General features: G+C 44.5%; 1 protein-coding gene across 1 annotated transcript in view; it reads right to left on the bottom strand.

Moving 5' to 3' along the window:
• The window catches only part of CABLES1 (Cdk5 and Abl enzyme substrate 1), a 258,207-nt gene that overhangs the window by 88,751 nt on the left and 143,504 nt on the right, over nucleotides 1–25,952 (bottom strand). Inside the window, 1 exon segment of the mRNA XM_030213504.1 lies at nucleotides 1,900–1,977. Coding sequence (XP_030069364.1) covers nucleotides 1,900–1,977 — 78 coding nt within the window.

The raw sequence follows: 25,952 nt of genomic DNA, 5'->3' as shown, positions 1-25,952 counted from the left end.
CCAATCAGTCCTCCTGTTGGTCAAACAGGAGAAATACACTTCAGAACGTAATGCAGGAAAATATCCAATACATTTTACATGCTTAAAACACCCTATTTCTTCACAATAGGTTACTGGTTCATTCGTTGATTTTATCTCAAATTGAGTATTACAATTCTTTATATTCAGGAATTAGAGTAAAATCAGCTTTTACAGAACATTGTTGCAAAATTGATTTTTAGAGTTTGAAAATATGAGGCGGCTTCCCCAATATATATTTTTTTTTACAATTTTTGTTTTTATTGGTGGCTAGCTACCTACCTACCAAGGTTCATGTTTCTTTCAAGGTGGCATGCATTGTTTTCAAAACTTGGCAATGTTCTGTTCAAAATTATTTTTCTAATTCTTTAGTAGTTCTAGATTACCTTCCAGAGTTCTGAATCATTTTTTTTACTTAAATATCCCTCGGTGAGAGGTATCCTAATTTAAACAGATTTTTCATTCCTCCTATTCTTTTCAAAACAATTAAAATTTGGAAGAGTCTCCTACTGCAGATAAGGTATGGTACTTTTTATATTTCTTTTTGCTGAGTTTTGAAAACTTTTTATTTTCAAAAATACTTTTCAAAACTGTAATTATGTTTGTCAATTTTTTGTACCAATGTACTTTTTGTTACTATGTAATCTCCTGGTGAATGTACCAGCCTCATGTAACTATTTTTGAAAGTTGCCAAGACACTTAACAGGGAGTGGTTGACTAACAATTACTGAAAATAGAATGCATTTACTGTAATTCTCTTCTGAATGGGCTAATACATATGTAGAGGCACCCAGGTATTTCAAAAAGTAAAAGGTTAGCCAAAGCATATGTGTACGGTGCTCCTCATCACACTGAACAGAAGCAAGGACAGGCCTTTAGGGGATAATCATATAAAGGTCAATTTAGTACATATGTGGTACATATGTGCATAAAATGGCTTTTATAAAATTAAAGTCAGGCATGAAAATACTCATGTTGGATAAACGTGCATACTATTACTGTAGGAACTGGCAGAGGCACAGTATGGATGCAGCACAGGTAGAGTCACAAAGCAGGCCAGGGAGAACTTATTCTTTGACTCACTGCATCAGGAGATAAACCATAGAAACTGATGAAAAAACGATACGTACATAAGCATTGCCACAGTGGGATTTATCCAAACCTTTTTAAAACCCTGCTAAGCTAACTGCTTTTACCACATTCTCTGGCAACAAATTCCAGAATTTAATTACTTGTTAAGACGATTAAAAACTGTTGGAGTCTTGAAGATAAAAAGGAGAAATAAATCCTGTATTTGATTACAGATGGTACACATGCATCGATTACAAAACAGGCTTATTTACATACCTACTTGCACACACTATTACTGCTCTTGATTAGGCTTAATGTCTGTATTTTCAATGTAGGTGGTGTTGCTGCTGGATCTGTACTAGTACTTTATGAAGACAAATAGGTGTCTGTGTCTCTTTATAAAATAGGCCCTTCTTGCTTGCTAAACGCTCCTTTGAGCAGGGATTGTCCTTCTCTGTTAAATTGTACAGCGCTGCATAACCCTAGTAGCGCTTTAGAAATGTTTAGTAGTAGTAGTAAACCTAGTCGCCCTGTTATAAAATTCAGCGTTGTACCAAGGGCTGAGCGTGGTGTGGCTACACAAATACGGCGGGGTGCAAAAAAAAAAAAAAAAGCGCTCCTTGTCCATTGTCTCCTCTTACTGGTGATGGCGAAGCAGGTGGGGGCACTACTGGGAAGTTACACAGGCATAACTATAGCTCGGTATGGTCCTTATAAAATTACCTTCAATGTGCTTCAGTACAGTACTGCCACATCATGCTATATTACACACAGATCATGATATCATCATGTACACATGTATATACATACCCAACTTGGCTACAATCTTGATATGGCAACACTGAAAATATGCTACAGAAGGATCGTCTGCCACTGATGAGGACTATTCTAAAAAGAAATAAAGAACACAAAGAAATAAATCAAAGAACCACAGTAAATAAAAACATTCCCACAAGAGAGAAAGATGTAAAATAAGCATTTATTTATTTATTTTTCCCAAACGGAATTATTGCTTTACTTTGTTGCGATGGGACTTAGAAAAATTGCATGATCAAAATACACACACCCCCTTCCCATCCAAAGACCTAAGCTTCACAAAGGAGGCCTTTTACTGAGCTGTGACGCTGATGCGCATCTAACGTGGTCTAAAACGATGCGCTCAGACATCCTATGTAAGTACCATTTTAGTGTTCTCTAATTTACATGCTAAAAATGTGTTGTTTTTGTTTTCCAGAGGGGGCATGCCGGGGTGTTCTTGCACTAATCAGTTAGTGCAGTTATATTACCCTGCGTTAACTGAGTCCTTACCACTTTGAAAATGGGTGGCGGTAAGTGCTCACATGCAGGGGCGTAGCCAGACTTTGGCGGGAGGGGGGTCCAGAGCCCGAGGTAAAGGGGGCACATTTTAGCACACACCCCCGGCGCAGCCATGCCCCCCTCCCGCCATTTTTAACCCCCCCCCCCCAGCGCCCTTTCGACCCCCTCTTCCCCCCGCCACCAACCCTCCCCCGCCACCGGGTACCTTTGCTGGCGGGGGTCCCCAACCCCCATCAGCCGAAGTCCTCTTCTCCGGCGCAGCCACGTTGCTGATCTGCAAGGGCAGGCTTCTGTTTCTGCGAGTCTGACGTCCTGTACGTACGTGTAATAGAATGGATTATGGGACTGGGTCACCTTCTCTACAGTGCACTGCACCCACCACTAGGCTATTCCAGGAACCTGCTTGCTGCTCTAATAGGACTGGTATATACTGTTTCATTTACATCTTTGCAGGGTAGGACGGGTCAGTGACCACTGTTGTGGTCATCTGATTATTTACTTATTTGTTAATAAGACAGGTCTATACAGAAGCCTGCCCTTGCAGATCAGCAACGCAGCTGCACCGGAGAAGAGGACTTCGGCTGGTGGGGGTTGGGGACCCCCGCCAGCAAAGGTACCTGACGGCGGCGGGAGGGGGGTCAAAAGGGTTGGCGATGGGGGGCCAGGGACAAATCTACGGGGGCCCATGCCCCCATAGCCCCACGTAGCTATGCCCCTGCTCACATGGTAATGAAAAAAAAACGTTTTTATTAATGGCCGCAAACTGTAGCAACATTAGCACACAGCCATTAATACAAACAATGGAAAATTGTCCATTTTTATGTCTGCGGCAAAAGTGTCCTCAACACGCAGGAAGAACTCACACAAGGGCATACTAAGGCCACGCTTTGCTGCAGCTTAGTAAAAGGATCCCAAAGTGACTTACGGAAGTACTGTGCTTGCATGGACACAACCAGACCCGGTGCAGGGTATTAGGTGCCCTAGGCAAAACTTCAGTTTTGAATCCCACTCAATTAACTACCAAGTCTCTGGATGCTCCTCCTCCCCCCAATATTGATAATTAATCTCAACAAGCATGATCATACCGACACAAACTGTCTCCGCATAATCCTATAAAAACATATATAGTTGAATGCCCTGGATAACGGTGAGTTATAAATAATAAATCTAAACGGAATATTTTAAATAATATTAACCACATACACAAAAGCAGCTTCCAAAAGCCATTTATTTGGGTAAATGAGCTATTTGAAAACTGCGTCGATGGTTCTTCACTGTGTGGCTGTCAGGACCTATTGCTTTGCTTTGACTGCAATGCTGATCTTTGCGCTCGTACCCCCAACCGCCGTCACCAGAAGTTGCTGCAACAGCCCAGTTTGCCTAATCGGGAGGTCGGCACTAGACACCACCATTTGAAATAAGCAACTAACATGGCTGCTAGTTATGTCTATGCTAAATGCCAACCAAACTTGATTCACTCAAGAAAACCTAATGAGATCCCCATTTGTAATAAGGTGAGCAATAATTAAGTCAACATTTCAAACGTTAAAAATACAGGTTGAATCCACAGAATGAACAGGGATTTTTTTTGTAAAGGAATAGCAAATTACTTTATATTTCCAGCTTCAGTAAAACTGGTGCTGGGATCCAGTCTCATCAGCTTTTCATTCACAACCACCTGTGGATTTTTCTCCTATCTTATATTCCCTCCCAATTCACATCTCCTGTTGTCTCAATCACATTCTTTGGTCAGGGACCAAATGTAGTGTCCCTTTCTGGAACCCTGTAATCATAGGCCCTAAATCTGGCCACTAAGTACTCAGCACAGCTGGGTTTAAAAAGGATTTGGAAAAGTCCACAAACCATAAGTAGCCTAGTAAGCTTGGTAAAGCCATTGCTTATCTCTCTTATGGGCAAAAAGCAATGGATCTGCTTCTTGAGATCCTGTCCGATACTTGTAACCTTGGGATTGGCTACTGAGAGGAAGGATGCTGGGCTTGCTGGACCACTGGTCTGATGCAGTATAGCACATCTTATATTCTCATACAGGAAAAAAATGTGGAAGGTAGGGAAAAAAAAAAGAAGCAATTTAAGAGAGATCTGAGCAAGAGAAGGCAAACAGAGAACTGTATAAATGAAGGCTGGAAACATGAAAGCTGAATATTGTTGTCCAGATCTTAGATAGAAAAACAAAACACAAAGTCTATATCAATCAGCATATACTACTAAAAAACCCCAAAACAAACAAAAAACTACTCTGACTTTTCCCTGCAATTTCACAGAAGAGGGGCTTGGGTCCTTCTTTGTTTCTCCAGATAATAAATAAAGGTGCTCATTTTCAAAGCACACACAGACTTACAAAGTTACTTATATGCGTATTTTCAAAGTACTTTGTAAGTCTAAGTTCCACAGGTTATTATAGGGCTCAATTTCAAAGCACTTAAGACTTACAAAGTTCCATAGGTTACTAAGGAACTTTGTAGGTCTAAGAGCTTTAAAAATACATCTCTGTGTAACTAAGTTTATGCGCTTTGAAAATGAGCTTCTATACCTTTTTTTCTTGGATTAAGTTAATACATTTTTTGACTAGCTTTTGAAGCAGTGGTGTGCTGGTAAATTTTTAACGGGTTCTCTCTCAGGGCGGGGGTAGGGGGGCAGCACATTCCTCTTCCCCTCCCCCTTGCAGGTGTGCTAGGCATACCTTTGCAGGCAGGGATGCCGAGCCCCGCCAGTCAAATAAATAGACTGTCGCCAATCCCCGCTGCTTGTTTCTGGCTCTGAGCAACATGCTGGGACTTCTCGCGCATGCTCAGAGCTGGAAATAAACAGAAGGAAGTGGTTGGCAGTCCATTCATTTGGCTGGTGTGAGCTGGCTCCAGCATACCATTGCTTTGAAGGCAATTGAGCAAAAGATCAAAATAAAGAAGTGAAACAGCAGCATAATGACGACAGTCTCACGGGGAAAGGTAAGGCTGGGGAGGGAGCGAGAAACAAGAAGAGATGGCCAGGTGTTCAGAGGGTGACAAAGCAGTACAATTTTATGGTTTAGAAAATCCAGATCTTTGTTAAGACCTCTTGTTTGTGTCAAAAGATTATCATCATAACTTCAAAGATCTTAAGTTCCTGGACGGTTTTAAATTTTTCTTTAGTAGTCTGACCATAAATTCACTGATGAAGCTCTGGTCTTGTACAGTGCTCTCCCACAGAGCTGTCACCTTGGTTTGTCTCGGGGACAGAAATGAACCTCATTCAAAAGCCAGGGCCATGTGGGGGTATTACCTCAGTCTCTCAAATTTACTGCCAACACTCATCATAGAACTTGCATCATGCCAAATAAAGCTTCCTCTAGAGTTCATAAGATGTATTGCATATAGGCAACATATCCAGATGTACTTACAAATTCTTTTTGATCAAGCTTGTGGCACCCAAAATGATGGGAAATATTTTTGTATCTTTCTGGCACATTTTCTTAGTTTCAGACGGCATTTGTTGGTACTTGAGGATCTTGCATGTCTCCACATGATTCACAGAGTAATTGCTCAAGACTGACACTTCTATTATGATCTTCGTCAGATCGGAAATAAGCAAATGTGCTAGCTGACAGTGTATATAAGTGAAAACATTCAAGCATTACTATGAGGAAAATCATAAGAGATCTACAACCTCTACTCCAGGAGGATGAATTACTGAAAGAGATATTCCCATCCCCACCAGTACTGGCCTTCCGACAGCCACCCAACTTAAAACACAAGCTAATCAGAAGTAAACTTCCATCACAGACTGAAAAGGAACAGAAGAGCACACTTCCCTGTAATTTATCCAGTTGCAAACTATGCCAAAACATTTCACAGGACCCCACAGTCATCCAACAAAGGAAAGATATTCAACATAAAGGAATCTTTCACTTGCTCAACTTCCAATGTGGTATATATCATTCAGTGTAAAAAATGTAACGAAGGATGTTATATTGGAGAAACGGGCCAGATGCTTAAGACAAGATTCAATTTACATAGACATCACATGAACAATACTGGTGCCAGTAGGGCTCCCACCCCTGTTGGTCAGCATTTTACAGGACCAGGACACTGTACCAGTGATTTCACAGTGAGAATCCTGAAAGGTAACTTTAAAACCATACAAAAACGTAAGACCTTTGAAGTCAGAATGATTGAATATTTTAACACCCAACAGAAAGGACTTAACAAGGATCTGGGGTTCCTAGCCCATTATAAACCATAAAGCTGTAATTCTCTGTTGATCACCCCTCACCTATCCACACCCATCCTGTTAGAATATCAATGATATGCTTTGATGTCCCCATGCACACCTCCTACCCACCCCCATCCTCCCACCCTGTCATAGTAATGCTTGAATGTTTTCACTTATATACATTGTCAGCTAGCACATTTGCTTATTTCCGATCTGACGAAGAAGGGCAACCTTCGAAAGCTAATCAAGAAATGTATTAAGTTATGTCCAATAAAAAAGGTATCATCTTATTTTCTTTTCCATGTTTTATTTTGTTTGATTTCTATTGATAACCTTAAGAATGGACTAACACGGCTACTACACTCCTCTACTTACAAAATCTACAATGTCGGTTGCTGTGAACCATCTCGTCCTTAATTCACTGTCTAGGTCTGCAGCTATCAATCTCTCATCCTTAAGTTACAGTTCTCCTCTCCTTAACCATTCATGTGTCCAGCCTTGATCAACATTTTATATTTTCCACTGTATTTGTGTATTTACCACTTCTTTTTTTTTCCTGTGTCTGCGTATATACTTTAAAAAAAATTCTCCCGCTTTGTTTTCTGTTGGTTCCATCCCTGTACTTACAGGTGGATTATCATTCATTCCTTCTCGTCATCAGAATGCTTACCAAGCTTATGATAGAACTAGATTCTGGACCCTTGCTCTCATACTTCAACACTTTTAGGCCTATGATAGCAGCTCTAAATGTATAATCTATTTCTATGAGACCCATTCTTCCTTCAGCTTTAGGAATGGACAGTCTTGGTATACACTGATTCTTATAGACTACTTCATGAGCATGAAGGAGTTTTCTTGTTCATAAACATCCAATTTTTCAAGGTATTTAAGACGCCAGTCCATAATTCCCAAACTATTTGAGAGTACAGGAATCATAGCCTGTATCTTATTCTTTGATGCTAGAGAACTTTTCAGGATCAGTTTTAATCTCTTGTAATACTCTTTTGCTGGTCTTTTCTCTCAGTACTTCATGCTGGATTGCTGCTCATTAACTCTTAGATATTTATATAACCCTTTCCTGTTCGAGTTCCTTGATGGCACAGTCAGAGAGAGATTTTCAGTTTTACTTGGATTTCCCTCCTAGGAAAGTTGCCATAGTACATTTATCCAGGCCAAAAACATTCTGATGTCATCTGAAAAGCTTTTCACTAAACAAAGTTGTTCTGGCAGATGTTGATTGCTAGAACTCTAAAGCTTTAAGCAATCTACAAACTAAATCCATAACCCAAAGTTTTAAGACATACATTCAAAGGATTAAAAGTTATACAAAACAAGGGTGGTGACAAAGTTTCCCTAAAATATTCCTCACGGGATCTTGATATTATGAATGACATGCTGCCCATTTAAACACTGTAGATGGAGTGTGGTTTGCCAGATTTTCATGTTTTGTTTTTTTTTGTTACATTTGTACCCCGCGCTTTCCCACTCATGGCAGGCTCAATGCGGCTTACATGGGGCAATGGAGAGTTAAGTGACTTGCCCAGAGTCACAAGGAGCTGCCTGTGCCGGGAATCAAACTCAGTTCCTCAGGACCAAAGTCCACCACCCTAACCACTAGGCCACTCCTCCATGTTGTAGTTAATGTACTCAATTTAGCATTTATTTTGTACATCTGAAGACAATATATTATCCAGGAGTATGGGACACTATCAAAGGCTCGCTTCTATTCAATTTATGCCACACTGATATTTCCACTTTTCTTAGCACTAGCAGATCTTTTGTTCCATATGCTCCCCTCTTGATGTCCATCCTTCTACTCTACATCCCTCTCACCCACATACATAGACCCAAGAATACTGTCAGATGAGGAACATAAGGTCCAACCTTATTCCTGATCTGTTGCCATGGCCCTTTTTGGACTCTGGCTTTCCCTTTACTTCTTCACAATTAGGAATCCTCTATGTAAGTCATGGGCTTTCTTGAATCTCATTACAATTTTTCTCTTCCGCACCTCCCTAGGAGGCTGTCCCATGTATCCCCACCCTGCCTATTTGTGTTTCCTAGAAACTGGATTAAAGGTAATGCATTAGATTACAGTGGACAGTGATTTTTCATTTCCACAAATTAGGCCACACTTTCTGTAACATAGTAGATGACGGCAGAGAAAGACCTGCATGGTCCATCCAGTCTGCCCAACAGACTGGACTGCACTAATGAGTTCCAGCTACTTTTATACAGCTGAGGTCTAAAATCTTTTAGCCCCTGAGGAACAGTGCTGGGCATATGTCGCCAAAATTAGGATTTTGTCCCTCCATGTAAAAATCTTTTCTACACGCATACTAAATGTCTCTTAGGCTTGGGGTCCTGACCATGATCAAAAGGACTGTAAACATTGTGACTGAATTTCATTACAAACATGAAGAGACCATCTTCATCACCTGTGTGAGCATTTTGAAGCTGTAGAGGTGCTGCTCCTAAAGAAATCATGCATGAAGAATGCCTCTGCATAGAAGGATTTACTCCTGCGTAGACCAGTTGAGAATCTTTCAAGAAGAAGCCATCAACCACTAGGTGCAATGACCTAAGGAGTCCAGTCACCAAAAGGGGAGACTCCCTTGAGGTATCTAGGCTCACAGTGCAGCTGCTTCTAGAGCACCTACAAAAAAAGCCCTGGAGAGGCCGCTTGCATCAACTCCATCCAAAGCACAAGCGGCCAGCGCGGATACTCCTACAACTAAAAGAAGGCTCTTAGAGTAACTCTCTATACAACAGCCGTAGAGCGGTGACATAGTAATATAGTAGATGATGGCAGATAAAGACCTGTATGGTCCACCCAGTCTGCCCAACAAGATATGATGTGATACTTACACATGTATACTTGATCTTGATTTGTCCTTGCCATTTTCAGGGCACCAATCTTAGAAGTCTGCCTGGCACTGGTTTTGTTTTCCAACTACTGAAGCTGAATCTGTGCTACTATTTCTTTCATTGAACCTCCCAACACTGCAAAGGACATGTTCAACACAGACTGGTTACAGTGCTGGATGAATCTCAGAACATCTTTCCAGCATCCAGAGCATTCTCACTCTTTTCGAAAAGATGTTCACAGACTTTGTTAAAGGTTATTGCAGAAATCCATCTGAGACTCCTCCTTTGCCTTCTTCTACAGCACTCTCTCACTCCTGTGGCTTGACTCCTGCACAAAGAGTCACGCACTCAGATCCTACTGTCTCCTTCAGACTGAGCATGAGCCTGCTCATTCACTTCCTCCATCATCTGTGGACTTGTTTCCATCTAATGTGTACATCCTTTTGATATTCAGCTACCCTCTTCAGAACACAAGGATAATCTCCATCACCAAGGAATGAGTCTCCATATAAGAACATTTCCTATCCTAAGTTTATCAGCAAAATGGCTAAAGAAATTCCTTTCCACCTTCAACAAGTGGCAACAGCTATGTGAAATGCTATGTGAAACAGCTGTGAGAAATGCAAAAAGTTTTCTAATATTTTCCCTGGGGAAGAAGATTTTTGGGGAGATATGCTATTCGTGAGCACAGCTGCTCACCAGATCTATGTGGTATAGCATATACATGCCATCCTTCACAAAGTGAAAGGTTTTTCCTCTGTCTTTCTACGCAAGCTCAGTTAGCTACCTTCTTTACTAGCAGAGGCTGGTGAATGTGGAACCCCATCTTATCAGGGCAACTTATGATGCCTTTGAAATCTTACCCAGCGTTTCTGCTTTGTAGCCAGATGCCTGGCCTAGGTACAAGCATCTGAATTGTGTGAAGACTTCCACCCCAAGTTAGCTGATGCACCTTGTACTGGAGACTCACACTTTAAAGAGAATATGAAAGACTGACAACATGATTAAAGATCATTGTTCTACTCTACAGAATCTCTCAGCAGTTCAACCCTCTATATTAACCAAAGCAACCTTAGAAAGCTCAACGCGCTGTTGCCCCCTAAACCAAAACAAAGAGAAAGGACTCAGTCTAAGCAGGTGGCTCTTGCCCAGGCAAAGTAGCAGCCTTCCAGACCTCCAGTTAACTACACAACATTTATCCTGCCCTATCTGTGTGTGTGTGTGTGGGGGGGGGGGGGGGGGGGGGGGGGGGAGATCATGACAGACTCGTAGGTCTTTCTATAATCCAGGATGGATATCGTCTCGGATTTATCACTCATCCCACGAATTGTCCTCTTATCATGGACTAAATCTCTTTTCAGCCACCTTATTTTATATTTTGTTGTAGGAGAAACTCCTTTTCTCCATGCCAAAGCCATAGTACCTGTCCCATCTTAAGAGAAAAATTGAGGTTTCTACTCAGACAGGAGGCTTATGCCTTTTCTTGATCTCCGAAATCTCAACATTTCCTCCTCAAGGGGGAGCACAACAAAGTTCAGCAGCAGTAGTTAGTGAATTGCTGTGTATCTCAGAGTCCTCAATCTTGTCGATTATCTTCACATGGTAACCCTGTTGCATAAAATCTATATCAAATCTCAGCAAGGTAGCAGTGCAATTGAAGTATTATTGGAAAGAAAAGGAAGAATATATACTGGCTGCATGTTGTCCAGGCTAAAAAGGTGCTTCCCTGTAGCTTACGCAATAGGGCTAGTGAAGGTGAAAGTGGTACTGCACACTGGAGATGAAGGTAACACCCCTGCTGCAGATAAAGGCCATGGTGAACTTGTTCTTAGACTCCTGCAGCAAGAGGTTAACAAAAAAGTTAAAAGGCTTCGTTATAATTAAGTGGACTCCTGCAGATAAAGGAGATAATGTACTATTGATTTTGTACTACAAACCCTATATTTAAATTGAGAGGGTATACAAAGAGCCAACCAAAAACTGGAAAAGCTGGAATGAGCAACTGAGGCAAATTTAAGCTTGCTAATTTTAAAAATCACAATAAAGGGGTAATAACATATTAAAATAGTGGACAGATTCTGTAGGAAATGAAAGAGATGAAAACCTAGATGGGAGAACCAGAAAAAAGGTGTATGCAGAAAGAAAAAGGAACATAAAAAAAAGAACAGAAGATAAGCTGGTGTAGAAAAAAAGAAGGCTCCTAGAAAGGAGCAAGTGAAGAAATGCTGATACACAAGAGGAGGGCATTTGGAAAGGAGAACAAGAAGAACGGATACAGTCAGAGCAAGAGACTCTAGAAAGGAACACCAGAAAAAAAAAAAAAGGTTGACAGGAGAGAAAGAGGAGGCTCAGAACGAAGTGTTAAAAGAAAGGCAAAGGTATACATGGAGACAAGAGTTCCAGAAATGCAAGATAAACAAAGGAGATGCCAAGAAGTCAACTGAAGAAGAAAAAAAAGGCAGGAGAAAGACCAGGAAGTACAGAAATTAAACAGTTGAGCTCCTAGTACATGTGAAAGTGAGAGAATGATTACTCGAACATAGGCTTATCCAAGTATAAGCTAACAGTCCCCTCCACCCCCCAAAAAGGGGAGGTGATTAACTCAAGTATAAAAGTATACTGTTTCCTCTCATGTGGTGTCCTGCATTTCTCCCGTCCTCTTCCCCCTTGGTGTACATTTTTGCCCTCTCCTCTCCCCCTCATCCGCCCACACTGACTTCCACATCTCTCCTTCTCCTACACCCCTCTTGCACAACTGGCACTTCTCTCTAGCTTCCACCACCACCAACGCCGCATACTGACTGACATTTTGTACCATTCCCTCCTGTCTACTGCTGCTGCCACCACCGACACAGAAATGAAAGCAAGCTGAGTCGGTGTGGGGCCTTCAACCGCCTTAACCCTGTCCTCAGGGCACACCAAGTCCCATCTGGTTCTGGTTTTCCGGATATCCACAATGAATATGCATGAGATAGATTTGCATACCAAGGAAGAAGTGCATGCCAATCTCTCTCATGCATATTCATTGTGATTTCCTGAAAACCTGATGGGATTTGGTGTGCCCCAAGGACTAGGTTAAGAAATCCTGCCCTAGACCACCAGAGATTGATGGATCTGCCAAATTATCCAGCTCTCAGAGGTAGGATTTTTTTTTAAATTTATATCCCACCCATCATCTAAAGTGGTTATAGATAAAACATATATAAAAGATTATATTTAAGCCAGTCCTGGGTTTCTGACAATCCTATCCTAGTGCATTATAGAACTTGTATGATTTCAATGGGTAAAATAGTGAGCTATAAATGGTACACTGAATTGGGATGCAAGTTCAAAAACAGCCCTGGTCAAAAAGTCTTTCCTTCTGGAACTTGGAAACATGGTAGTTCTGGAGCAGTGGGCTAAGAACCAGGGAAGTTTGACCCAGACATTTCTACCCTCCAATGCCTTTGGTATAAATTAGAGGTGCCAAGGGTGGACTGCCCTAAAGCTTCAAGCAGGCTTTGAGCCCTCTTTCGCCTGGGGACCCAAGGCAACTGCCCTGGTTGAACCCTCCACTGAAACACTGGCCCTGCCTTCTGGAACAACAGGTCCACCTAGAATAGAAGCTGAGGTATGTCTGAACATGCTCCCAACTGCTGGCATCGAGAAAGGTGATGCTAAGACCTACACAAAAGTTGTCAAATAGGTATAAGTGGCAAGGAGGTGGATGATGCGGCGACAAGAATGGATACAAGTGGAAGGAAGAATTAAAAGACTAAAGTACCAGTAGGGATGTGAGCATGCACGGAGAATGATGAGACCAATGTGGAGAGGGAGACAAGACCTGAGATGCTTTAATTTTAGGATATACAATATGAAAATTCCATCCAATTCTTTTCTTTTTGTTCTTATGGAAAGCTAAATCACCATTGAGAAATAGTATAATTTCCAAAAGCTTTCAAAATTCTACTTGAAAAAATAATTTGAATGAGCACCATAATTAATCATGCTGCTACTGCTGGACAGAAATTCTTAAATCACCCTCATCATTAATATGGACACCACTACTAATTAAGGTGGAGAATGTAAAGCTTTCATGATTGGCAAAGAAAACTCTGGACTTAAAAATGAATCTGAATGAACTGTCCACAGCTTTTCGGGCTTGGATATTTCCCTTGCCTTTTCCCAATCCAAGCTGAAAGCAAATTACGATCAGGAACACAAGTTATGTCTGCCCAGTAAGACTCACAATCTAACTTGTACCCAAGGCAATGTAGAGTGAAACAGCTTGCTCAAGGTCGCAAGAAACATCAGTGGAAGAAGCAGTGTTTGAACCCCGGTTTCCCTGATTCTCGGCCTGCTGCACTGATCATTAGGCCACTCCTGTGCTCTGCACTTGGAGAAAGCCAAACAACTCTGAATCCAGTAGGAATTAGGAAAGCATCCAAATTCTGCACAGAATATATATTTTTTTATATGAGCTGTGCCAAAATAATGCAATCTTGAATCAAAGACAAAGTTGCTAAATGAGACACCACTCGTTACGTCCCAGATGTACAGGATCCAGTTCAAAGCCTAACCTGGATCAATTTTCAACCAACTCAAGAGAGTGAAATGGCAGAAAATTTGTGCTATGCATAGTTCTGCTGCTCTGCAAGTTTGCTTAAGAAAGCAGAGTCTACCAGAGTCCAGCACTCAGCATTCACCATCCTCCCTTTACCATTTCATCTAATTGCTGCACATTAGTCCCGTTATATACAAACAGGTCCAGATATTCAAGCTTTGTGGGTCTGAATGGGAATATAGAAATACCAGAATGCAAAGCAAACCAACCACTAAAGATGTCAAAAATTCCAGTTCCTATGAAAAATAATAAAATGTGTTTAAGCCTCAATGAACCAAAAGGGAAAAAATAAAGAGTTCCATGGATTTATTGCAGTTATTGAAAACCCTCAAATCTGACATCAGCAAAGATACCCAAGTTCAGTCATGTCCTGCTCCAACATTTTCTTTTCAACAGACAGAAGGAAATGGGGGGGTGGGGGGGGAACCAATTCCTTTCCTAGAGTCCCAGTGCTTCCTGCTGTTACAGAGCCTAACCCATCACACTGAGGTAGCCTTAATGTGGCTAAGTGGAAACATGCATACCCTACATCCAATGGCCACATACACAAAACTGTTAGGCAGACCTTTTATTTCATATGAACAATACGATCTCTCTTTTTACTCCTACTAAAAATAAACTTTTTAAAAACACCCAAGAACAAATACACCTCTAATATCTCTGTTAATAAAGTGATAACTTCAAATGTTATCCAAGTTTGATCACGAGTTCCCGGTGCTGATGCATCTGCAGTGGTGAATTCAATGCAAGATATCTGAGCTCATAATGCCTCTGTTTATCTTTGTTTTACAGTATAGGCTGCACTTTGCACTCTCAAGGTGAAGGTTTATTGTGTGTGACCAAGAGGCTTACTCATCACAACACTAGGAAACATTCTTGACAATGAAAGCACCACAACTGTGGAACATCTCTCCTAAGAGTATTACAATGTGAAAATGATTTGGTCAGGTTTAAAAAAAGGAATGGAGACCTTTTCATTTCAGTGTGCTTATGGTCGAGGGTTCACTGTAAATGGGTTAGGGGAGGGGGAAAAATAGCTGCTGTATCTGTTGTGTTTTTATTGTAATGGCTTAATGTTTAGCTATTGCACAGCACGGAAGTAGATATGGATCAGCAGGTCATCCATTTCAATAACTACAAATAAAATTAATAGCTTATAGAGCTCATGGCAAGTGCAGTTCGGTGGAAATTTAACATGTTTTGAGAAATAATCTAATATAAGCCCCATTTTGCATAGGTCACAGACAGAATCTGGACATCCAGGTTGGGATATACACAATTCTCTGAATATTTTACAAAAGGCTTGAAGACTGGATGGTGAGAAGTAGGAGATGCAATCCGAGTAGATTAAGAGGCAGAAAAATAAATGGAAGAAATCTGAGCAGAAAAGATCAGTCAGTTGGAGATGAAGTGAAGATGACAGGAGAAGAAAAAAAAAAGACAAGCGCATAGCAGACCATGGACAGCAAACAAAAAGGATAAAGTAAAGAACCTGAGATTGGGACCAATATGATTAGGAAAAATAAAATCACCAAAGGTAGAAAAAAATTATTTTCCATTTAGTGACTGGAATATATCAGTTTTGGGAACCGACATCTGTTATCTTTCTATTTTATACAGTACAGGAGAAACTGCATCTCTATTTCTCAAGTACTGTGCTGCATTTATCTTAGGGTTTAGGTTAATTTATTTACCATCATTTTAAGGGCCCTGTTTACTAAGCCACGTTAGAGGCGCGTTAACATCTTTAACGTTCGTTAACCATATACGCACCTACATGGTTAGCGCGCGCACTAATTGTAGGCACGTTAAAAACACTAACGCGTCTTAGAAAACAGGGCCTTAAACCTTACAACCAAGTAAATACTTGTACAGAAAAGGAACACTACCAACCAAGCTTAAGATAATAGGAAAACCTTACAAAAACACCAAAAGAAAAAAAATAGATCGTTACACATAATATGAATCCAAATCTACATAGAGTGGAATTATTTTATAAGAAAAAGCTATATCAAGAAAAATAGACTTAACATGATACAGAATACATAAAATAAAATTGAGCAAATGCAGATATTAGATAACCCCAACTACCCTTTTAGCTGCTAGAAAATCAGTCTTGCAAAAATTTCTTGCACATAAAGCGAATGCTACATACCTGTAGAAGGTATTCTCCGAGGACAGCAGGCTGATTGTTCTCACTGATGGGTTGACGTCCTCGGCAGCCCCCTCCATCGGAAAGTTTACTAGCAAAGGCCTTTGCTAGTCCTCGCGCGCCCATGCGCACCGCGCATGCACGGCCGTCTTCCCGCCCGAAACCGGCTCGAGCCGGCCAGTCCAGTATGTAGCAAGACAATACACTTCAAGGGAAGACAACTCCAAAGGGGAGGCGGGCGGGTTTGTGAGAACAATCAGCCTGCTGTCCTCGGAGAATACCTTCTACAGGTATGTAGCATTCGCTTTCTCCGAGGACAAGCAGGCTGCTTGTTCTCACTGATGGGGTATCCCTAGCCCCCAGGCTCACTCAAAACAACAACCATGGTCAATTGGGCCTTGCAACGGCGAGGACATAACTGAGATTGACCTAAAAAATTTACCAACTAACTGCGAGTGCAGCCTGGAACAGAACAAACAGGGCCCTCGGGGGGTGGAGTTGGATCCTAAAGCCCAAACAGGTTCTGAAGAACTGACTGCCCGAACCGACTGTCGCGTCGGGTATCCTGCTGCAGGCAGTAATGAGATGTGAATGTGTGGACAGATGACCACGTCGCAGCTTTGCAAATTTCTTCAATGGAGGCTGACTTCAAGTGGGCTACCGACGCAGCCATGGCTCTAACATTATGAGCCGTGACATGACCCTCAAGAGCCAGCCCCGCCTGGGCGTAAGTGAAGGAAATGCAATCTGCTAGCCAATTGGATATGGTGCGTTTCCCTACAGCCACTCCCCTCCTATTGGGGTCAAAAGAAACAAACAATTGGGCGGACTGTCTGGTGGGCTGTGTCCGCTCCAGGTAGAAGGCCAATGCTCTCTTGCAGTCCAATGTGTGCAGCTGACGTTCAGCAGGGCAGGAATGAGGACGGGGAAAAAATGTTGGCAAGACAATTGACTGGTTCAGATGGAACTCCGACACAACCTTCGGCAGGAACTTAGGGTGAGTGCGGAGGACTACTCTGTTATGATGAAATTTGGTGTACGGGGCCTGGGCTACCAGGGCCTGAAGCTCACTGACTCTACGAGCTGAAGTAACTGCCACCAAGAAAATGACCTTCCAGGTCAAGTACTTCAGATGGCAGGAATTCAGTGGCTCAAAAGGAGGTTTCATCAGCTGGGTGAGAACGACATTGAGATCCCATGACACTGTAGGAGGCTTGACAGGGGGCTTTGACAAAAGCAAACCTCTCATGAAGCGAACAACTAAAGGCTGTCCTGAGATCGGCTTACCTTCCACACGGTAATGGTATGCACTGATTGCACTAAGGTGAACCCTTACAGAGTTGGTCTTGAGACCAGACTCAGACAAGTGCAGAAGGTATTCAAGCAGGGTCTGTGTAGGACAAGAGCGAGGATCTAGGGCCTTGCTGTCACACCAGACGGCAAACCTCCTCCAATGGAAGAAGTAACTTCTCTTAGTGGAGTCTTTCCTGGAAGCAAGCAAGATGCGGGAGACACCCTCTGACAGACCCAAAGAGGCAAAGTCTACGCCCTCAACATCCAGGCCGTGAGAGCCAGAGACTGGAGGTTGGGATGCAGAAGCGCCCCCTCGTCCTGTGTGATGAGGGTCGGAAAACACTCCAATCTCCACGGTTCTTCGGAGGATAACTCCAGAAGAAGGGGGAACCAGATCTGACACGGCCAAAAAGGAGCAATCAGAATCATGGTGCCTCGGTCTTGCTTGAGTTTCAACAAAGTCCTCCCCACCAGAGGGATGGGAGGATAAGCATACAGCAGGCCCTCCCCCCAATCCAGGAGGAAGGCATCCGATGCTAGTCTGCCGGGGGCCTGAAGCCTGGAACAGAACTGAGGGACTTTGTGGTTCACTCGAGATGCGAAGAGATCCACCAAGGGGGTGCCCCACGCTTGGAAGATCTGGCGCACCACTCCGGAGTTGAGCGACCACTCGTGAGGTTGCATAATCCGGCTCAGTCTGTCGGCCAGACTGTTGTTTACGCCTGCCAGATATGTGGCTTGGAGCACCATGCCGAGACGGCGGGCCCAGAGCCACATGCTGACGGCTTCCTGACACAGGGGGCGAGATCCGGTGCCCCCCTGCTTGTTGACATAGTACATGGCAACCTGGTTGTCTGTCTGAATTTGGATAATTTGGTGGGACAGCCGATCTCTGAAAGCCTTCAGAGCGTTCCAGATCGCTCGCAACTCCAGAAGATTGATCTGTAGATCGCGTTCTTGGAGGGACCAACTTCCTTGGGTGTGAAGCCCATCAACATGAGCTCCCCATCCCAGGAGAGACGCATCCGTGGTCAGCACTTTTTGTGGCTGAGGAATTTGGAAGGGACGTCCCAGAGTCAAATTGGAGCAAATCGTCCACCAATACAGGGATTTGAGAAAACTCGTGGACAAGTGGATCACGTCCTCTAGACCCCCAGCGGCCTGATACCACTGGGAGGCTAGGGTCCATTGAGCAGATCTCATGTGGAGGCGGGCCATGGGAGTCACATGAACTGTGGAGGCCATGTGGCCCAGCAATCTCAACATCTGCCGAGCTGTGATCTGCTGGGACGCACGCACCCGCGAGACGAGGGACAACAAGTTGTTGGCTCTCGCCTCTGGAAGATAGGCGCGAGCTGTCCGAGAATCCAGCAGGGCTCCTATGAATTCGAGTTTCTGCACTGGGAGAAGATGGGACTTTGGGTAATTTATCACAAACCCCAGTAGCTCCAGGAGGCGAATAGTCATCTGCATGGACTGCAGGGCTCCTGCCTCGGATGTGTTCTTCACCAGCCAATCGTCGAGATATGGGAACACGTGCACCCCCAGCCTGCGAAGTGCCGCTGCTACCACAGCTAGGCACTTTGTGAACACCCTGGGCGCAGAGGCGAGCCCAAAGGGTAGCACACAGTACTGGAAGTGGCGTGTGCCCAACTGAAATCGCAGATACTGTCTGTGAGCTGGCAGTATCGGGATGTGTGTGTAGGCATCCTTCAAGTCCAGAGAGCATAGCCAATCGTTTTGCTGAATCATGGGGAGAAGGGTGCCCAGGGAAAGCATCCTGAACTTTTCTTTTACGAGATATTTGTTCAGGGCCCTTAGGTCTAGGATGGGACGCATCCCCCCTTGTTTTCTTTTCCACAAGGAAGTACCTGGAATAGAATCCCAGCCCTTCTTGCCCGGATGGCACGGGCTCGACCGCATTGGCGCTGAGAAGGGCGGAGAGTTCCTCTGCAAGTACCTGCTTGTGCTGGAAGCTGTAAGACTGAGCTCCCGGTGGACAATTTGGAGGTTTTGAGGCCAAATTGAGGGTGTATCCCTGCCGGACTATTTGGAGAACCCACTGATCGGAGGTTATGAGAGGCCACCTTTGGTGAAAAGCTTTCAACCTCCCCCCGACCGGCAGGTCGCCCGGCACTGACACTTGGATGTCGGCTATGCTCTGCTGGAGCCAGTCAAAAGCTCGCCCCTTGCTTTTGCTGGGGAGCCACGGGGCCTTGCTGAGGCGCACGCTGCTGACGAGAGCGAGCGCGCTGGGGCTTAGCCTGGGCCGCAGGCTGTCGGGAAGGAGGATTGTACCTACGCTTACCAAAAGCATAGGGACCAGTCTTCCTTCCCCCGAAAAATCGTCTACCTGTAGAGGTAGAGGGTGAAGGCTGCCGGCGGGAGAACTTGTCGAATGCGGTGTCCCGCTGGTGGAGAGACTCTACCACCTGCTCGACTTTTTCTCCAAAAATGTTGTCCGCACGGCAAGGCGAGTCCGCAATCCGCTGCTGGAGTCTATTCTCCAGGTCGGCGGCACGCAGCCATGAGAGCCTGCGCATCACCACACCTTGAGCAGCGGCCCTGGACGCAACATCAAAAGTGTCATAAACTCCTCTGGCCAGGAATTTTCTGCACGCCTTCAGCTGCCTGACCACCTCCTGAAAAGGCTTGGCTTGCTCAGGGGGAAGAGCATCAACCAAGCCCGCCAACTGCCGCACATTGTTCCGCATGTGTATGCTCGTGTAGAGCTGGTAAGACTGGATCTTGGCCACGAGCATAGAAGAATGGTAGGCCTTCCTCCCAAAGGAGTCTAAGGTTCTAGGGTCTTTGCCCGGGGGCGCCGAAGCATGCTCCCTAGAACTCTTAGCCTTCTTTAGGGCCAGATCCACAACTCCAGAGTCATGAGGCAACTGAGTGCGCATCAGCTCTGGGTCCCCATGGATCCGGTACTGGGACTCAATCTTCTTGGGAATATGGGGATTACTTAGTGGCTTGGTCCAGTTCGCAAGCAATGTCTTTTTTAGGACATGGTGCAAGGGAACAGTGGACGCTTCCTTAGGTGGAGAAGGATAGTCCAGGAGCTCAAACATTTCAGCCCTGGGCTCGTCCTCCACAACCACCGGGAAGGGGATGGCCGTAGACATCTCCCGGACAAAGGAAGCAAAAGACAGACTCTCGGGAGGAGAAAGCTGTCTCTCAGGAGAGGGAGTGGGATCAGAAGGAAGACCCTCAGACTCCTCGTCAGAGAAATATCTGGGGTCCTCCTCTTCCTCCCACGAGGCCTCACCCTCGGTGTCAGACACAAGGTCACGAACCTGCGTCTGCAACCTCGCCCTACTCGACTCGGTGGAACCCCGTCCACGGTGGGGGCGTCGAGAGGTAGACTCCCTCGCCCGCATCGGCGAAGCTCCCTCCGCCGACGTAGTCGGGGAGCCTTCCTGGGAGGTGGCCGCTGTCGGCACCGCACGCGGTACCGACGTCGGGGACCTCAACCTGGGTGATGGGCCAGCCGGCGCCACGCTCGACGGTACCGGAGGCGCAAGCACCGCCGGTACCGGAGGGGTAGGGCGCAACAGCTCTCCCAGAATCTCTGGGAGAACGGCCCGGAGGCTCTCGTTTAGAGCGGCTGCAGAGAAAGGCTGAGAGGTCGATGCAGGCGTCGACGTCAGAACCTGTTCCGGGCGAGGAGGCTGTTCCGGGCTGTCCACAGTGGAGCGCATCGACACCTCCTGAACAGAGGGTAAGCGGTCCTCTCGGTGCCGATGCCTGCTGGGTGCCGAATCCCTCGGCGACCCAGAGCTCTCGGTGCCGACATGGGGAGAAGACCGGTGTCGATGCTTCTTCGACTTCTTCCGAAGCATGTCACCGGAGCTCCCCGGCACCGACGAGGAGGACGTAGAATCCATCCGTCGCTTCCTCGGGGCCGAGACCGAAGAGGGTCGATCCCGGGGGGGCTGTACCGCAGGAGCCCTCAGGGTAGGAGACCCACCCGAAGGCTCACCGCCACCAGCAGGGGAATGGACAGCCCTCACCTGCACTCCTGACGATGCACCTCCGTCCGACGACATCAGCAGACGAAGTCTCGGTACCACCGACGTCGATGCAGTCGCCCGATGCCTCGGCGCCGATGCAGAGGTCCGATGCCTCGATGCAGTCGATGGAGCGGCAGCCAAGGAAGATGGTCCGGACGCTGACGACGTCGATGCACTCGATGCCTCCGGTGCCGATGCCGACGAAGAGCCCGAGAACAAAACGTTCCACTGGGCTAATCTCGCTACCTGAGTCCGCCTTTGTAACAGGGAACACAGACTGCAGTTCTGAGGGCGGTGCTGGGCCCCTAGACACTGAAGACACGCAGAGTGCCTATCAGTGAGCGAGATTACCCGGGCGCACTGGGTGCACTTCTTGAAGCCGCTGGAAGGCTTCGATGTCATGGGCGGAAAAATCACGCCGGCGAAATCAAAAGCCGAAATGGCGAAAATTGAAGCACCAAAATTTAGAGGGAGAAAAATCTCGACCGAGGCCAAAAGAGGCCTACCCCGACAACGAAAGAAAACTTACGGGGCAAAAACTGAGAAATACGGGAAGGGCAGAAAACCCGAAAGGGTCTTCCGGAACACTACCGGAGCGCTTCCCGAACTTTTTCAAGGAAAAAACAGCAAAAAACACGTCGAAAAGGACGCGCGAGGTCGACTCTCTGGGGCACGAACGGCGTAACACGACCGTACCGAGCGCGGACGAAAGAAGACTGGCCGGCTCGAGCCGGTTTCGGGCGGGAAGACGGCCGCGCATGCGCGGTGCGCATGGGCGCGCGAGGACTAGCAAAGGCCTTTGCTAGTAAACTTTCCGATGGAGGGGGCTGCCGAGGACGTCAACCCATCAGTGAGAACAAGCAGCCTGCTTGTCCTCGGAGAAAATTCTTCGCGTGGGTCACATTTAAGTGCAGAAGCCAATGCTTTTACTTTTGGTTTTGTTTGGAGACACACGCACATATCTTGTTACTTCCCGAGTTGCAGGAACTTCTGTTTGCAAAAGACAACAAACTGGCAGTTCAATCCTCTCTGCGAACCTTTCCTTGTACACTGCCCCAGATCAGGAGAAAAAATGTTTTGTGGTAACTGCACATCAGAAGCCCCCGTTTACCTCTCTGCACTGTCATTCACTACTCAATGGTTTTACTAGTATTCATTTTAATGCAATGTGCGGACATTTATGCCACACGCATTGTTGACACCCGCATAATCTCTCTCTGCATTGTTCGTCATGTACAACCCACATAACCACCCCGTTATGCCCACAGTAGCTTTCTGCATTGACCTAAGTTGCCCTACAGTGCTAATCTCAAAGACAGTAAGTGCCAATTTTCTTCAGTACATGCTTGTTACTAAGTGATACATTGTTCTGGAGGAGCTACACAGAGTACTCACCAAGAGGGATATTTGTTAGAAAGAGATGAAAGATTTTGTAAATAGTTTTCTTTACTGCCTAAGTGACTGCCACTGCCCTTTTTATTGTTCCACTATTCGATAACAAGAGACTAAGTGCCGGGCAAAACAGCGGAAACTTATAAAGAATAAATCACTGAACACACAGATAAGCATGGTTTAATGGGAAAGAGTCAACATGGATTCCCTTGCCTCACCAATTTGCTTCATTTCTTTGAATGTGTGGATAAACATGTGGTAAAGGTGAGCTGGTTGATGTAGTGTACCTAGATATTCAGAAAGCGTTTGACAAAATCCCCATGAGAGACTCCTAAGAAAATTAAAGGCATGAGATAGGAGGCAATGTTCTGTTCTGGATTAGGAATACTGGTTGATGGATAGAAAACAGAGGGTAGGGTTAAATGGTCAATTCTCTCAGTGGAGGAGGGTGAATAGCGGAGTTCCCCAGGGATCTGTACTGGGACTGGTACTTTTTAACATATTTATTAATTGGGAAACTGGAATGATGAGTGAGGTGATTAAATTTGTAGATGACACAAAACTACTAAGAGTTGTTAGAACGCATGTGGATTGTGAAAAATTGCAGGAAGACCTTAGGAAATTGGAAGACTAGGCATCCAAATGGCAGATAACATTTAATGTGAACAAGTGCAAAGTGACGCATACTGGGAAGAATAGTAGTTACCTGATGCTCAAGACCACCTTAGGAGTCAGCACCCAAGAAAAAGATCTTGGTGTCGTTGTAGACAATATGCTGACATCTTCTGCCCAGTGTGTGGTGGCAGGCCGTGATCAATATATCATCTGTTTCTCTGACAGTGGCTCAGAAGTCATCGTTAAATAGCTGACTTTTTGTATCAATGCCTCATTTTGATAAGTTTCATGTTCAGAATTGCTTACAAAAGTTTTTTTTTTTCATTTGTTACGAATCAAAGTGTTTTTTTCCACTCACACCTCAGAAAGTCCACAAGAGGGATCACGGATGAGGCCTAAATCTACGTGGCTCCCAGCCAGGTCCTACAGACTCTGTGGTGGAAGTTCTTCAAAATTTGGTTGTGTGTGATCTGTGAGAGAGAAGTTTCCAGGTTTAATCATTATTTATTTATTTTGTTACATTTGTATCCCACATTTTCCCACCTATTTGCAGGCTCAATGTGGCTTACATAGTACCGCAATGGCGTTCGCCATCTCCGGTGAAGAAACAGATACAAGTGATGCTGTGGTCGAATAGGGTTCATGTGTTGTATACACATTGGGGAATCACAGATAGGAGGATTATGCAATGTTTTATTTATTGCATTTGTATCCCACATTTTCCCACCTTTTTGCGGGCTCAGTGTGGCTTACAATAAGTTGTGAGTAATAGAAATACAATTTGTTACAACTCGGTTATAGATTACATTGTGAGGAGTTATGTGAGACAAAGTCAAAGAAACATTAAGGAATATAACAATGGAAAGAGCAGTGAAACATTGGAAGGAAACGGGAAACTAAAAGGGGCAATATATAATAACAGGAAGGCATTTGGTATACATTTTCTGTGAGTAAAGGTATGAGTGTGGTGAGATTACGGGGGATGAGAATTCAGAGTGGCTGTGTTGATGCATTACTGAACAGTGAGCGTGGGCTTTATGTGTTTTGGTTCTTTCCGTAAATTTTCTCAAAAAGATGGGTCTTCAATAGTTTGCTGAAGGTGGCTTGTTCGTAGATCGTTTTCAGGTTGCGCGGCAGTGAATTCCAGAACTGCGTGCTCATGTAAGAAAAGTTTGACGCGTGCAGCGCCTTGTATTTCAAGCCCTTGCAATTAGGGAAGTGGAGGTTGAGGAAAGTTTGGGATGATCTTTTAGCATTTCTGGGTGGTAAGTCTATTAAGTCAGACATGTAGGCTGGGACTTCACCGTGAATGATTTTGTGGACTAATGTGCATGCTTTAAATGTAATGCGTTCCTTGAGTGGGAGCCAGTGTAGCTTCTCTCGTAAGGGTTTTGTACTTTCATATTTTGGTTTTCCGAAGATGAGTCTGGCTGCTGTATTCTGGGCTGTTTGGAGTTTTCTCAGTATTTGCTCTTTGCAACCAGCGTATAGTGAGTTGCAGTAATCCAGATGGCTGAGTACGAGGGATTGCACTAGGCTGCGAAAGACGGATCTTGGGAAGAATGGTCTTTACAAGCTCTGGTTTTGTTGTGTAGCAGGTAGGATTGATGGGGTATGCCTTTTTGAACAAATTGGTTTTTAGTGATTTCCTAAAGTTTAGGTGGTTGTACATCGTTTTCACGGCTTTTGGTAGTTACTCCACAATTGTGTGCTTATGTAGGAGAAGCTGGATGCATAAGTTGATTATAATTTGTCTAGGAATGAACAGACAGCTTTACAGCAATTAATGTAATGTAATGTAACATTTATACCCCACGCTTTCCCACTTATTAGCAGGCTCAATGCGGCTTACATAATATAACAAGTATACAAAAAGGAAAAAACAGCTAAATATAGTATATAAAGAGGTGAACAATGAAAGTGGGTAAGTAAGATGGGTAAGGGGGAAGGTGGTAGAGGAGGGAGTGGGAAGAATGTGTAAATTGGGATAGTGTGTTGTAAATTAAGGAAGAATGAATAATGATGGTTGGGAGAGGGATGAATTCAAAAGGATAAATGAGGAAGCATATTTCAAGTTCAGTCCAATAGTCAGATCCGGGTATCTCAGATGGATTCCTAATTTAAGTCATTTGTGTAGGCTTGCTTGAGAAAAAGTGAGTTTTTAGCAGCTTCCAGAAGGGTAAATGGTTATTGACTATTCGGATCTATCTTGGTAAGGCGTTCCAGAGCTTGCTGCCCAAAACGGGGAAATTGGATGCATAATATGTTTTGTACTTGATTCCTTTACAGTTGGGAAGATGTAAGTTTAGATAAGTTCGAGAAGATCTAGAGCGATTCCTAGATGGAAGGTCGATCAGATTGTACATGTAGGCTAGGGATTCTTCGTAGATAATTTTAT

This window comes from Microcaecilia unicolor, chromosome 1 (genome assembly GCF_901765095.1).
Source record: "Microcaecilia unicolor chromosome 1, aMicUni1.1, whole genome shotgun sequence".
In the NCBI taxonomy this organism is placed as follows: Eukaryota; Metazoa; Chordata; class Amphibia; order Gymnophiona; family Siphonopidae; genus Microcaecilia; species Microcaecilia unicolor.
The sequence above is the reverse complement of the archived record's forward strand: the minus strand, read 5'-3'. Positions and strand labels throughout refer to the sequence as shown.